At 38.4% G+C, this 16,559-nt stretch overlaps 1 protein-coding gene across 1 annotated transcript in view; it reads right to left on the reverse strand.

The window, feature by feature from the left end:
• Positions 1-871: 871 nt before the first annotated feature.
• LOC107867888 (dynamin-2A) overlaps positions 872-16,559 on the reverse strand; it is a 31,590-nt gene continuing 15,902 nt past the window's right edge. Inside the window, exons 9-22 of the mRNA XM_016714357.2 lie at positions 16,384-16,485; positions 16,169-16,288; positions 12,596-12,679; positions 12,367-12,494; positions 11,138-11,222; positions 10,787-10,925; positions 10,300-10,376; positions 9,867-9,923; positions 7,275-7,428; positions 7,039-7,187; positions 6,696-6,809; positions 6,539-6,606; positions 2,142-2,311; positions 872-1,424 (exon numbers count right to left, since the gene is read on the reverse strand). Of these exons, the coding sequence (XP_016569843.1) occupies positions 1,189-1,424; positions 2,142-2,311; positions 6,539-6,606; positions 6,696-6,809; positions 7,039-7,187; positions 7,275-7,428; positions 9,867-9,923; positions 10,300-10,376; positions 10,787-10,925; positions 11,138-11,222; positions 12,367-12,494; positions 12,596-12,679; positions 16,169-16,288; positions 16,384-16,485 (1,683 nt within the window). The 3' untranslated portion in view covers positions 872-1,188. The remainder of the gene's footprint in view (positions 1,425-2,141; positions 2,312-6,538; positions 6,607-6,695; positions 6,810-7,038; positions 7,188-7,274; positions 7,429-9,866; positions 9,924-10,299; positions 10,377-10,786; positions 10,926-11,137; positions 11,223-12,366; positions 12,495-12,595; positions 12,680-16,168; positions 16,289-16,383; positions 16,486-16,559) is intronic.

Genomic DNA, 16,559 nt, shown 5'->3' on the forward strand with positions numbered 1-16,559 from the left:
ATACTTGAAGATAATACAACTAAAATTCTTCTTTTTCTTCATTAACTAAATAGCCGTAATCTTCTGAAAAACAACAAATATAGAAAACGTTACCTGCAAAGATAAAGTGACGGACTTCAAGGAAAAAAGAAGTCGAGTGGTCAAAAATGACAATAAAATTGATCTATTGTGTCTTTGCTTGAGGCAATCTATTGGGTTGGAGTTGAATTGTTGAGAGAAAAGAGAAGAGGAAACGTTTGATTTTTTATTTTTTTTGAAAACTAATTTTGTCTGAGAAATGATTGGTCCCTTTAATTTAATTGTGTAATAAAAATAAAGTTGAAAACTAAGTTGTATCTTGAAAAAGATTATAAGTTTTGAAAATGTTAATTTATTCCAATTCTTAATTAATCTTTTAAAAGAAATTTTAACCTTCCCTTTGATCAAAGTCACCAATATTTAAAAGGAGACTTCAAAGACTCTTGTTCAATTTTCTCAAAACAGATATCAAAATGATCAACAATGGTAACTTCAGTATAATGTAGCGCTCACTATTGTAAATGATTACGAGAATCTTGAATTTAAGTCTGTCAAAAGTGTGGACAGATAAATGATTGACCAAGTAAAAGTACATAATTTAAGTATATTTTATTTACTTGAAAAAAGTGAAATTTTGGACTTATAATCCAAAGACAAGGTATAACGTCAATAAGGTACAAATGAATTCTTGTAAGAAATCAAATGAGAAAATAAATCCATGAGAAATAATTACCGTTTGTGTTGCGGCATCAAGATTTTTTCGCAAAAATGGAACTAATGATGTTAAACGAGAAAATTTACAATATTGGCATGAGAACCCAAAAGATTTTAATGTTCAGATGGCACAAAAAAAGAAGCAAAATACTTTATATATAAGGGGAACAATACACACTAGTGACCAATACATTTGAATTACAGAAGAAATGTCTGATAAAGGAATTTGACAATGGAATCACTTGGAACAATTCAAAGTCTAGCAACCGAGACAAAAATGCGGGGAGGGTGACATTTAATTAAAAAATCTATCTACAAAGCTGCGGTATACCAATTCTACAATATTAGTAGAACATACTCAATACTGAAAAGAGCTCACTGGGAAAAGCAAGAAGAAGAAAAAGAAGAAACCACCCCAAACAATATATGGGTCAATCGTCTCAAAATTACCTAATTTTAAGATCTATAACCGGATCCAGACTGTGGTGGGCCAGGTGGCAACCTGTTAGGAGTGCGACGGCTAGCAGAACTCAAGCGTGAGTTTGTATCACCATTTTCTGTAGGCTCATTGTAGCGACGACTACTACCAGCAGATCCATACCTTGAGAGACTAGAAGGGCCATTTGCAGCAGCATCAAATGCAGACCTCCAATCATCACCCGACGACGGACCTGATGCTGTTGGACTACTTTCTGCAGAAGTGCCGAGCATGAATTGGAAACAAGCAAGTAAAATCTAAAATGCATCAAAAAGATAACAATATGGTTTTCACAAATCAAAAGCTGCAGATATAGAAGCAAGCACCCTGGCAAAGTCTTTGATTGCAGTTCTGAGTATAACGGAATGCAGACTAGGGAGACACAAAGCTAGCCAGGACACTAACAGAATTTTAGCTGGATAAGCTCGCTCTGCCCCCCATAAGCTGATGTACACACACTGTCCCCCTAGACAGCTGGCACACGTGGTTAGAAAATCCCTCCCTGGCAGAGGCATTTCCCCATTTCTTCCGCCATACCCATAGCCTTAACCGCTTGCTCCAGCGGATCCGTAGCAATGAAATTGGGAAATCTTTCACGCAATAGCATGTTTGAAGTCCTACTAATCTAAAGAAGCAGATGAAGCATTGGGTCTTGGAGAAGAATAAGATCACTGAGCACAGCAAACTGCTAAACAATGTGCGTGATTGCTCCCGTGAAGTTATTAGATAAGGACCATCAGAAATCATGGAAAAACTTTGAGAAGCATAGTGCTGACAAGGGTACACGGGTAGTCTGTTGCATCTAAATAACAGATAACTAACACTTTTCAATTAAATACAAACAAAGTAATTAAGCAAATAATCTTGGTCGGACTTCAATTGTCTTCGGACAAGGAAAACAGATAAACGACCAATAAGGGATGATGATTACCTGCCTCACCATTTGCGTAGCTGGCAGCAGCTGCTGCTCTATTGTCATGGATACTGAGTTGTCTAGTAAGCTTAGAAAGAAGAGAAGATTGTTTTTGAATGCGCTCTCTCCTGCGTTTTACATTCTGGTCCTCCTGGAGCAGCTCTTCAATCTTTGCAGTACTTTGGGCGCTAAAATCCATTTAAGTCGAACAGTATCAATACGCTAAACCCGGATGAATACCAACAAAAATGCAATATCCAATTTACCAAACCCAGAAGAAACTAAACAAAAACCATCTCCAAGGATGATGGTTTAACAGAGTTCTTGCAATAACTGCGGGTTTCCATGACACAAACTACTCTTTTGGCCCAAATTGAATGTCTAGATTTCATTTTATCAATTTATTGAAAAGAGAACTTTAAACTGTATCTAACAACTAACAAAAGAGAAATTAGTAGCGAAGTAAGACATAAGTCCTGTGTGACTCCTTGTGTCATAAAAGCACATATATTTCAATTGCTAAGATAGTTAATTATTTTAGGAAGATGCAGCTCAAATTGTGCAAGAAAAAAATAATAGCCAAAACTTTCTTGAAAATCATAGAATGGTCATAAACCTTAGGTACGGGTGGCAAATGGGTGGATTGGATTGGATTTGGATGGATTACAATCCACAACAACAATAACATACCCAGTGTAGTCCCACATAGTGAGGTCTGGGGAGGGTGGGGAGGGTAGAGTGTACGCAGACCATACCACTACCTCAGGTGAAGTAGAGAGGTTGTTTTCGATAGACCCCCGGCTTAGGACCAATAGCAGTATAACAAACACAAAACATAAATGTATATAAACTAGTACAGTATACAAAGTAAACTAACACCGCTAGCCCCAAGAATAGAATAGCCATAAGATAATACTAAAACTATTGATCCCAAACCACAAACATCACTCAACAGCACGGACGAGAAACTTCTGACACAAATAAAGTATGCTCCCCTACTATTACCGACGCACTTCCAACCCCCAACCCTCTACCCTAATTCGCATCCTCCACAACTTCCTATCAAGGGTCATGTCCTCAGTAAGCTGTAACTGCTCCATATCATGCCTAATCACCTCCCGCCAATATCTCTTCGACCTACCTCTACCCCGCCTAAATCCATCCATAGCCAGTGTCTCACACCTCCGCACTGGAGCATCAGAGCCCCTCCTCATCACGTGCCCGAACCAACGTAACGTCACTTCCCGTATCGTGTCCTCCACCGAAGCCACTCTCACTTTCTACCGAATAATCTCATTCCTTACCCTATCTTTCCTGGTATGACCACACATCCATTGCAACATCCTCATCTCTGCCACCTTCAACTTTTGGATGTGGGAGTTCTTAACTGGCCAACACTCCGCTCCATACAACATAGCCGGTCGGACTGCCACTCTATAGAACTTACCTTTAAGCTCCGGGGGCACCTTCCTATCGCATAAAACTCCCGAAGCGAGCCTCCATTTCAACCACCCTGCCCTTATACGATGTGTGACATCTTCGTCAATCTCACCATTCCCCTAAATCATACAGCCCAGATACTTGAAACTCTTCCTCTTCTGAATGGCCTGAGAGTCTAGCTTCACCACCACGTTAGCCTCCTGTGACACATCACTAAACTTACACTACAAGTACTCCGTCTTGGTCCTGCCTAACCGAAAACCTTTAGACTCAAGGGTCTGTGTCTCCAAATCTCCAACTTATCATTAACTCCTCCCCGAGTCTCGTCAATCAGTACCACATCATCGACAAATAACATACACCAAGGCACCTCCCCTTGAATACGCCGCGTCAAAACATCCATCACCAAGGCAAATAAAAAAGGACTAAGAATCGATCCCTAGTGCAACCCCATCAAAACCGAAAAGTGCTCCGAACCTCCACCTACCGGAGTCTTCGCGCCATCATACATGTCCTGAATCGGCCTAGTGTACGCCACGGGCACCCCTCTAGCCTCCAAGCACCTCCACAGAACCTCCCTCCCTGAGAACTCTATCATAAACCTTCTCAAGATCAATAAACACCATGTGCAAGTCCTTCTTCCTCTCCCGAAATTGCTCCACTAATCTCCTCACAAGGTGAATGGCCTCTAGTCGAGCGACCTGACATGAAACCGAACTAATTTTCTAAGATAGTCACGATCCTCCTCAGTCTCAACTCAACCAACCTTTCCCAAACCTTCATAGTATGACTCAACAACTTAATACCTCTATAGTTGTTGCAGCACTGGATATCTCCCTTGTTCTTATACAATGGAATCATAGTACTCCACCTCCACGCTTCAGGCATCTTTAAAATGTTGTTAAACAACCTTGTCAACCACTCCAAACCTGCACCGCCAGTGCTCTTCCAAAAATCCATCAGAATCTCGCCTCGCCCCGTCGCCCTACCCCGACGCATCCTGCGAATAGCCCCTTCGACCTCCTCAACCTTGATACACCTACAATAACCGTAATCGCGACACTCCTCGGATTTCTCCAAGTCCCCCAACACGAAACCTTTGTCCCACTCGCCGTTCAAAAGTTTATGAAAATAGTACTGCCACCTCTTCCTTATGAGGGCATCCTCTACCAATACTGTACCATCTTTCCCTTGATGCACTTCACTTGGTCAAAGTCACGAGCCCTCCGCTCCCTGGCCTTGGCAAGCCTATACAAATTCGTATCCCCGTCTTTCTCCTCTAAAGCCACATACAAGCACTCAAAAGTTGTCGTTTTTGCCGTCGTGAGAGCTAATTAGCCTCTCTTTTAGCTACCTTATACTCCTTATTCCTCTGCCTCTCCTAATCATCCTTGCTCTCAACCAACTTATAGCATAAGCCACCTTGTTAGACTCCACTTTCCTCTTAACCTCTTCGTTCCACCATTAGTCCCCTCGATGCTTGCCAGAACGACCTCTCGAGACACCCAACACCTCTCTAGCGGTCTCCCTAATGCAACAGCCTGTCGTCTCCCACATACTATCCACATCCCCTCTACTCTCCCAAGCCCCCCCACTCCTCAACTTCTCCCCCATTTCCAAAGCACTAGCTAAAGTCAAGCTACCCCACTTAATCCTAGGCCGAGCCTCCACACTCCTCTTCTTTCTTCCTTTATGCAATCCACTCATATAAAATATAGATAAATGTGGATTTGGTTAAATATACTTCGGTTCTAACCCACTTTAATCTCCTAAAGCATTTAGCTATAAGAATGCATTTGTAAGCTCTTTTTACCTAGGACCTGACACTCGATCACGACTCGAAACCCAAAACCCAGCCCTAACTTGGAACCCGACACCCAACTTGACTCCAACACGGGACCTGATACCCGACTCCAATCAAATCCGCGAATCATGTCCCCAGACCTGACCCCAAATCTAGACCCAAAACCCGAACAAGAACAAGACACAGGATACAAGACCCGACCCCTACCCCGACTAGAAAGCTGACCCGACCCCGACTTGGGACCCAAGACCCGACCAAAACTTGAGACTTGACCTGACTCTGGACTCAAAACCCGATCGAGTCAGGGGATTCAAGACCACACCCCGACTCGAAACCCGAGACGCAATCCATACTTGGGGCCTGACCCAAATCCAACTCGGGACCCACCCTAAAACGGGACTTATTTCCTGACATCGACTCGGGACTCGACCCCAACTCTGAAGATCCAGGACCCAACCTCGACTCGGGACCTGAGACTCAAGAACCAACCCCAATTTGGGACCCGAGACCCAACACAGACTCCGCACAGAGACTTGATCTTAACACCCGCACGGGACTTGTTTCCTAACATCGACTCGGGACTTGACCCCAACTCTGAAGATCCAAAACCCAACCCCGACTCGAGACGCAAGACTCGAGAACCAACCCCGATTTGGGACCCGAGACCCAACACCGACTCCGACCGGAGACTTGATCTTAACTCCCGCCTAACCCAGGTCCCGACACTCAACCCCGACTCGGGATCTCAAAACTGATCCGAGTCTCAACACCTAAACCTGACTCGAGACTTGACCCCGACTGCCAAGCCAAAATCCGACTCCCAACACTCAATTCTGACTTTGCTTTTATAGAAAAAAAATTTATTGATTTATATTTTAGAGTGTAACTTTGTAAGCTAGCTATATGAGTTTGTAAATGGATACCCATATCTGTCCCTATTAATATGGGTTAAAAAGAGATTGAAGCCATATTTACCCAACTAAAATACAAGTGATCCAGCTCATTATACTGTGGATAAAATGGCTGATTTTATAAATATGGATTGAAATTGCCACCCCTAACCTTAGGATCATTTGCAATTGCACCTTTCTGTTACACTAGCAAATACAACGCGACACTGCAGATAAAAGATGTTGAGACAGAATCTGCAAGGAAAAATTGAACTGCTTACCTGATAGAACTATACAATTTAGTGAGCATGTCTTCTTTTGCCTTCTCTACTTGGCAGAGAACAACTGCCTGAAACAAAATAAACAATGCACCATGTGAGATGGCTTACACAAAAAGAACAAAGAGAAGTTCACAGGACATGCAAAATTAAGACCTACTTTTGGCACATTAGCTGCAAGGCTGTTAAGAACAGCTTCAACATAACCACGCACTTCCTGAGCCATCCATCGAAGTTCTTCTTCAGGATCCACCGGTCTTCTAGTCATTGTGTCCTTAAACATGCAGCAAATCAATAAACTTAGAACAAGTGGTCAGGGAAGTAGTTCACAGCTTAAGAAAATCATCACAGGCAAATTGAAATACAATTATCAGAAAGAGAAAAAATACAAAAATGAAGATTACAAACAAGGTTATACAAGGGGTAATTATTTGATGAACAAGGGCACTTTTCGGGAAAATCTGCATTTGCAGAACAGGTGAAATCAACAAATAGTTGCTTACAAGAGATCCATCTGAAAGACTTTGCCGGATAGGCAGCACAGATTCCCCCTTTACTTGACCGCCTTTAGAGCTGATGACAATTCGCAATTTATTTAACCACTCCGTCTTATCTGCCACACTCTCAGCCTTCAAGACAACAGCGCTGTGTGCTGCAACCAATTATTCTTTCTTCTGAGCATTTCAAAGTTAAAAAACAAATCACAGGAAGCAAACGATTACAGAGATGTATAGTGTACCCTTTAAAACAGTTTTATATGGAACCCGACTTGTTATCTTAAATACAAGATTGTGTGCTTTTGCAACATCAGGCCCATTTGCCTTTTTGTCCTTGGAACTTTTGGTAGACGCCGGAGCTTCTTCTTCATCAGGAACTTCTTCAAGAATACATTCCTGTGAATCACATGAACATGTAATTATAATTAGGTATTCGATATATTTTGCAGAAGCAACATAAGTGTTAAGAGCACATAACTATATAACCCAAAACGGTTCTAGAAATGATAATACAGCTGCTAGCATCCTGCCAAATTATTACATAAGAGAGCAAATCATAGCATGTCATCCCATAAAATTGCAAGTGAGGCAAGACTGTAGCAAGCATACCAACTTCAACCACTGACAATTAGGTCATGAAAATGGAGGCAGTCTAGAAAGAGACAACATCAAGCAAACCTAAAAGAGAGCGCCACTTGAGGATGCTGAACATATCACTGTAAGAAGCTTTGATGAGCTTAAATAAAAAAGAAGCAAAGTATGAGGTACTTCTTTTAAGAGTTCAAACAAAAAGAAGGAAGCAATTAGAAGGAACAGAAAAGCAGGGGGCTAAGGTAGGTTCTAAGGTCCAAGGTTTGAGGATATTCTGTTTCACCAACTGGAAAGAAAACCAACACACTATTGAATACGAACCATAGCTGAGGCAAGAAGTAAAAAATGATGATGGAACTCCAAATTGTTCTAGTTTATTCACTACTTTGCTCAAGTATCCATGGTTAAATACACATGCAAGCCCCTAAACTTTTCAAGATTTTCCATTTAAGCACTTAAACCAAGGGTAGTACCTATTGGAAACCTGAAAAGAAAAATCGTGTCAACTAGACACACATTGCTGACATGGCACTGAGTTATACCCTACTCATAAGTGCTTGAGAAGAACTTTTAATTAATTTTTCCACTCCATCTTTTCCAATCTCCTTCCTCCTCTCCTCACCACCATAGCCACTGCATCACCACCTCCCCCGCCACCATGTCTCCACCGCCATGCAAACCACCCAAAACATGTATATAGTTGTCTCAAATATTTTGAAATCTGAAAGAGAAAAGTGTCAGCTACAATCGACGGCTATATAGATCATAGGGTGAACTGACTCGCGCAATCCCACAATATTAGGGAAGTTTAAGGCTGGCTGCAAGCTCCTTCACTTTCTTTTTCTTCGACTAGCTAGAAATTGGAACTAAGGGGTCGTTTGGTAGAGTGTAGGAAAGTTAATGCATGCATTAGTTTAATGCATATTACTAATACTTTGGAAAGTTAATGCATGCATTAGTTTAATGTGTATTACAAATACCTTGTTTGATATACTTTTTCACCTTATGTATAACTAATGCCTACATTAGATATACACTCTATTGTGTATTAAGGTATGTATTACTAATACCTCAAAATCCATGGTATTAGTAATGCAATGGATCCAATACATGCATTAACATAATTAAAGACACTATTATCCCTCAAAAAAAAAAAATCACATCCTTTCCAACATATATTTGGAGGATATTTTTAAAAAAAAAGTAATTTTTTTAGAAATTATTTAATTCATGTTATTTTTAATACATCAAACCAAACACTACATAAGAAAAATACAAACATAACTAATGCAAGCACAGCTAATACAAGCATAACTAATACAAGCATTACTAACACATCATATTTTGCATTATTCTTATACACTCTACCAAACGACCCTAAGAGCATACTATAAGCTTTTTGTTTGCGCTGTATCCTGACTTGAATTTCTGGATCCATGACATTTGTACCTCAAAATCAGGTGTTAGCCCTTTACAGTAAAATTTCAGAGTTTTTAACTTCAAATGATCTCCATTTACCTCACGATTCGTGGTCTTGTACAGAATCCCAGTAAGGATCAAGTCCTTTTCTATGGGAAGAATCAAGACTGATATTTCTAAGCTAAGTTGCGCAGACTCTTCACTTTTGATGCCGCACCCATGTCGGATTCTCCGAAAATACACTAGCTCTGGTGAATCCGACACGCACCCATTCACATTTTTGAAGAGTCCAAGCAACATAGTTTCCAAGGTCACAATTCTTTATGAGCCATGGAGAAAACATTTAAAGAAAGAGAAAGTAAGGGAAGGCAGCAGATACTGGCAGATGAGAATCAGATCATCACCAGCGAGGTTTCCAGTAATCTCAGGTGGAGTGGGGGCTTGGGGGATTCTGATTAAAAAAATATATAGAAGACCTTTTAAAAATTTCCACATCTCGCATATTGATTGATTCTTTTTATCGCATCAGAGAGATTGAGATTCATGCACTTTGTAATTGTGTGAGAAGACACATTTTCACCAAACCTAAGGTATTCAATAGGTACTACCCTTAGCTTAGGCGTCCAAATTAAAAATCTTAACAAGTTTTAAGGGGTTGCATATGTATTCAGCAAGTATCCATTAAGACCTTGACTCTCCATAATTTTGTGCATGTATTTCTGGTAATTTTGTATGGTCCTGCCCATTCTGATGTTCAATTAAATATAATTTGCATTTAAGAAAAACTGGAAGACATAAATAAGTTTAAAAAATACATAAAATACCTCCAATGTTATGACACCACGAAAATGGCGTTCTTCTTGTTTCTTTGTGTATCCAAGCTGGAAAAGGACAACAGATTAGAGGAAATTCACCAAAAGGTTATAAGTAGTTCCCATAGAAATTAACTCCTGGTTTAAATTTTCTTCAAGCATAAAACCAATATGACTGAAACATTCAAAAGGGAAACACTATGGTGACAAAGTTAATGTGTCAAAAAAATGTTCCTGATTTTTAGGTTATATTACTGACTGTAAAAAGAAGAAAAATCCAGCATTCACCGTACATTTGTCTTTGTGGGTTAAAGATGCATATTTTATCAAGTCTTCAGGAGTCTTATCACATCACTTTTGAAGGTCGATAGATTATATCGAGTTGGTAGTAGAAGGCCAATTTATTTATACCATGTAAAAAATGATGAACATGTCACCTACTGACCTTTCCAGTTTTCTCGTTCAAAACAAACCATCGCTTGCTCCACCCATTTGTTTTGGCACTTCTCTTCAATAAGAATCCTGGCAATTATAAACTATGATAAATAACAGTTCTAAACTAGAGGTGATGAGAAGACCAGTCAGGATGAATTAACCACCACGTTTTCAAGATTAATAAAATATTACTGCTTCTAATGGCATCAAAACCATTTTGAACCTATCAAAGAAACAAATGTTTACACATTCAAAAAATATATTGGGAGAACAAAGAATTAATCCATCTTTGACCTTGGAATCTAGTCAACCAACAATTTCAGAAAGAACAGAATGCACAAACAATTAACCTTCAATTGCTGAATATACTTGTTAGGTCCCCACATGGTGACATGGTTAAGTCGCACCAAGTAAATGCATACTAATGCTAACTGTATCTAAAAGGGAACACATAAATGTCCTAAAACAAGAGATATACAGAAAGAGATGGATATCACCTGCTGTTATCTCTCCTTCAGGCCCTGCAGTCTTCAAAGCTGAGCCTTCTGATGCATCCTTGTCCTGCTGGCTGGGTTTCTCTTTCATAGATTTCAAGTTTCCTCCACCTTGCTGGCTTCCAGTTTGAGGACTAGTTGCCTAAGTTAACGATTAAAGACACTTAAAATACAGTACAGAGAAGATAACTAATAAGTTAAGTGAATAAGTACAGAACATAGAAAAGCATAGAGAGAGCACAAACTAATATAAAAAAAAAATAGCTAAGTTCATAAGCCAATTTATTGCAAGATATGAGTCCAATTAGATAATAGTATCAAACAGATAATTCGAGAAAGAAGAATCATGATTACCCTATTCAATATTGATTGTTCTGCTTCATGTGCCTTCTTAGAACCCCGATTTTTTAGCTCATCCTCACGTCTCTGTCTGTCCATTCTGGAAAAGAGCCAGTCCCAGATGGACATTGTGAGAGTGGTTAACTTTGTTAAACATAAGTATATATTACCTGCTATAGTTATCACAAGCGACTACCACCAAAACCAGCAATTCGTGAAAACAAAATGATACTTTTAGGAAAGAATACTGAAAGTAACCATCTTTATTTCTCCAATGTTATCTATCTATACAGGCTAACTAAAAGAACCAAAGAAAAACAAAGCAACTAGTCCCTACGAAGAACTGCAGTGACGTGAAAAGATGCAAACAAACAAATCAAAGAACGATTAACCGTACCTCCTCTTCAGTTTTTATGCACACATTTAGCGCATGCATTATAATTTGTGCAACAGGGTTTGGCCATATAAGGACCGGTTGTTTAATCGCTGGCCATATAAAAGCCGTTAGTAGCTACAAAGAACTTAAACCAACATGTTTTGCACATCTTGAGATAGGTGTGACTCGCTGATCTGACATATACAAAGAGCAAAAGGCAGCAAAAGGAAGTAAAAGCAGAAAGATGATTTTCTTTGCCAGGAGAAAAAGATATAGTGCTGCTAGTGATTGAAGGAGGTTCACATTTGGCTACTTTAACAAATGAAGGATATGCGTCCTAATGTCTCTTCTTTACATTTGTCATCACAGATCAGTACAGTACACTCAGCCGTGAGATTCAAAGCTTTGATTTGCATGAAACAGTAACCTCTACAAAAGAGAGCAACTGAAGTGCAGTGTCAGTTCACATCAAATAGCTGAGCACCAAAAAGGTGACGAAACTGAATAAAAACAAGAACAGAAATAACATGTGTCCCACCATTAAACCCAAAATATTCAAATCTCAAGTTATTTCAGCATTCCACTCTATTAGCTATACTAAGTAATATATTGTGACAAACCAAAAGTGCATATTTAGCATAAAATATCACATTTCCTGGTTATTGCAATCATTTTCCTGATATTACAATATCGTATGCCAACACTGCAGTCTCATATTCCATCATAAACTCTGATACAGCATACCGAGAAGCTTGAGATTGCAGAGATAAAGACGATAAGAGATCAAAAGAAATTACTTGTAGACGTGCTATAAAAGTATTTGATAGGGATAACTTCTAAGAAACGAATGGACAATCATCAAACATACCTCCTCTGCACCAAGCGGATAAAGTGTTGAGGGGGGACAAAAGCTCGCTCCATGTCAACAAGGGCAACTACCATTTTCTTGGCATCAGTTTTAAATCCATCCAATGCATCAGAAGCAATTGCTATAACCTAGTATACCAAGCAAATATTTACATGAAAAGTCTAGAACATTTGTGTGCACGTGTCCATATTGGCTACAATGGTGAATCTGAGCTGCTAGACAACATTACCTCTCTCTTGAAAGGAGGATATCGTCCAAGACCAGGCGTGGCATTTGCAGCAGAGGAGACAATATCAACAAGTACACGATGCACCTATTTAATAATACTCATAGAGATGTAAGGATTAGAACAGAACTGCAGAGTTTGAAAAAGTAGAAGCGCCTCCTGAAAGCCAAGAAAAATATCCAATATAATAACCTAGTGGTTACTCTTGCTTCAATTTTCTTTTTTCTTTTTCCTTTTGAGATAGCTAACTAGAGAAAGTTATTAGAAATGGCACTCAAGAGGAGTGCAGCCATTTACAAAAGCTAAAATAGCTTTTTGACAAAGTAACAACTTTATTGATTTAAAAAATGCTCCCATATACAAGCAAGAACCCACAGAGATTTTTAGTTCTCTTTGAAAGATGCTCTAAACATCTATACAACCAGGGACCTTGTGGTGCACCAGCATCAAGAGGCTATTCCACAGATACACAGTTCTTTTTACCCCTTCAAAGTACAACAACAACATACCCGGTGAAATCCCACAAGTGGGGTATGGGGAGGGTAGAGTTCATGCAGACCTTAGAGAGGCTTGTTTCCAAAAGACCCTCGGCCCAAGTGCAATAAATCCACGTAAAAGAAGATAATGAAGAAAACAAAGCAATTAATAAGAAAAGCAATGCCTACAAGAAAGGAATAGTAACATCAAAATAATGTGATAATCAACACGTTTTTACCCTTCAAAGTCTCCCCTATATTTGGTACATGAAGCCACTATTTGATAGAAATATATAGAAAATCTACAATCTATTTAATATGATAACAGAAATATAATCTAGATAGAAACTTAATATATAATAAAGAAGAAATTTTTAGCATGATGGTAGATGGTTATCGGTTGCCGCTGCTTTTTGATGTTCAAGAGATATAGTGACCAAAGTTATCATCCATAATGCACAATTACCAAATAAATGGTAGCATCTTGTTACACCCAGTGATAGGAGTTGCACGCTAGTCTGACACCATCAGCCTATGTCCCAATCAGTGGTAGAGATGCAGGATTTTCATCAGGGAGTTCAACATATGAAGAAGAAAACGAGTGAAAATAACATGAAGAAAAGCAAAGTGAGACGCCCGCTTAATTTTAACCCGCCTTATCATGTCCTTTTAACATATCTTTCCATTTTCGCTCTGCACCACATCAAGCCCTTTTTAAAACAAATATTGGACCTTTTTTAACTTTCACATTGTAGTGCCCTACTTTACTTACTATTTCCTTACTTCAAATTAACACAATATTCATAAAAAGGTACTGTAACAATTGAATTATTAATAATATAATACATATTTAGTACTCAATAACAATAAACAAATAGAAAGTATTGAAGAACATCAATATTAATACGTTGGATGATATAATCATAGCTGAAAAAGACAAGCTACATAATTCGAAACAGTAAAAATTGACAAAATACAAGAATCGTGTATATGAAACTATTCAAATATGAAAATATGGTGAAAAAGCGTGACGTAAAACGTATATCGACAAATATGCATATTGTGTTTTAAAAAAAAAAATGGGCTAAGAAGTTTGTTAATATTGAAAATAAATTAGAAATTTAGCGAGGACTTTAAACTAGAGAGCATCAAAAGATTTTTCATTCCAACTATACTAAAAATATGTATATAATATTCTAGACCCAATATTTATATTTGCAAAGAATAAAAAAGGCTAACTACTAGTAAATAATAAATAAATACAAAATGGGTTAGCCAAAACAAAATATACGCCAACTAATTTCTGTGTATGCTGACCCATTTCTCATTAAAAAGAACAAAACCCAATATTGCTCATTTAAAAAAGAAAAGGGAGTGAAAAAGGGCAAAACTTAAAAAGACCACGAAAACTGATGCGTGCAAGAATTGAACCCAACCCCAGTTTATAACTGAACCCCCTGAACCGTTGAGTTATGCTTTCCAATTGTTTTGAGGGGGTTCACTAAAGCTTATATACATAAAATATTCAAATTTGACCTTATATATATATTGCAATTTTCCGACCCAGTGGGTTCAGATGGACCCATTGCCTCCCACATAGATCCACCTTTGTTCCCTATTCCTTTTCTAATACTCCCTCCATTTCAAAAAGAATGACCTACTTTGACTTGGCACAAAGTTTAAGAAAATAAAGAAGACTTTTAATCTTGTGGCGTTAAATTAAAGTTGTATCAAATGTACCAAAATGTCCTTTAATCTTGTGGTCCTAAACATGTCATGTGGAAAGTTGAAATTAAAGTATTGCCAAAAAAGGAAAGGGGTCATTCTTTTATAAACGGACTAAAAAGGAAAGTAGGTCATTCTTTTTTAAACGGAGGGAGTAATATAATAATATGAATAATCTACCAACGTGTCAAAAATATTCAACATTTGCATCTGTGACACTGAATAGACAATCCTTCAATGGAAAAAAACAGCATCATGTGTATACCCGTTACCTCCCACTTCCTTTTTTTTTTTTTGGAACTGGTAAATTTGTATTCATCAGCATTAGAGCATTAGGGCTATCCTGGCAACCTCCAAAAAGTTCACAAGAAGACAGAAATACTTACAAGGATCCCACTAGTTTGATTTCTTCTTCTATATTTGCTCTTTACACCAAAATCCAATAATATAGTTTTAAAAGGGCTAATAGCAAGTAGTTTGAGATTGAGAAATAGTAGTTGCTCAACATTGTTTTAGGTTGTAAAAACGATAAATTTTGACAGCACAACATAGTTTTTTCCCTGATGAAGGGTATTTCCTTAAACGGCACCAAGAAGATGCATAGCTTCGAAGTACAACATAGTTCTCAAGGGTAAAGATCGTATATTTCATCTAATAACAATAAATTATACAATTAACATCCCAAGCTCACAAGTAAATAGTAAAATAAAGGCCAAGTCCTAAAGGCAACAAAGTAGTTTCCACCAATTCAAGGTAAATAGATGCTTTGAGAATCTGCCATACCGCATAATGACTCTTCTATATTTGCTATCATCGTACCTTTTTGTAATAAGTTTTGTTGCACTTTTTGGTGATTGTGTGTGTGACTTATGACTAATGAGATAATTATATAAGTTTCTCACTGACACACACAAATACAAATAATCACGTCCCAATCGTGTCATCTTCTGCTAACTTCCGAAAAAGTCATGTCTGTAACCATCCCTAAATAGTACACGCCACCAGCGTTGGCGCTGCCACTACATAGATGACTAAATCTAAAGGATTAACTACAACAAACTGGGAAAGAACAAAACCAAATGCACATGATTATGCTAAAGAGAACAAGACAAACTACATGGAGAATTGTAAAACAGGTCTTAAGTCTCATATTTTGAGCTGAAACAGTATCTCAAATCGACACCAAATTTGTATTTTAAACACCTGAACAAGCTCAATTATGAAGGTGATATGAATCCACTTGAGGTTATGCGTTGAAGCAAATTCACATAGATCAACAGAAAGATTCAATGCACATCAAGAACAATGAGCAAAAGGAAATGGCTAACCAAAACCAAGAGCTGAAACAAACAGATGGACTGACGACCAAATTTACCTCATCAACACAAAGACGTGAAGGTTCTTTTGCCTGCTCCAGAACACCTTTTATCATAGATCTCAACCCTTTCTCAGGAGAAATCAGGTAGGGTTGATAACCATCAGCTTCTAACACAATCTGGCAGCAAGCAGAAACAATTATGAAACAAACATGCAGTCAGTAGCACAGGAGAAACTGCACATTATTGAAAACTATTGGCGGAAAACAGATACCCGCTTGACATTATTTATGTCAAAGTGTCTATCTAAGGGGAGCTGCTTTATCCTATTCGGGAAGTTACCCTCGAAACTTGCAACCACTTTCCATCCATCACCCTGAAAGAAATGAAAGAGCACTAAAATCTGAATACATGGTGAAGAATTTAAGAACCCCAACTACATACCAGATG

Source organism: Capsicum annuum, chromosome 4, assembly GCF_002878395.1.
Source record: "Capsicum annuum cultivar UCD-10X-F1 chromosome 4, UCD10Xv1.1, whole genome shotgun sequence".
Classification (NCBI taxonomy): domain Eukaryota; kingdom Viridiplantae; phylum Streptophyta; class Magnoliopsida; order Solanales; family Solanaceae; genus Capsicum; species Capsicum annuum.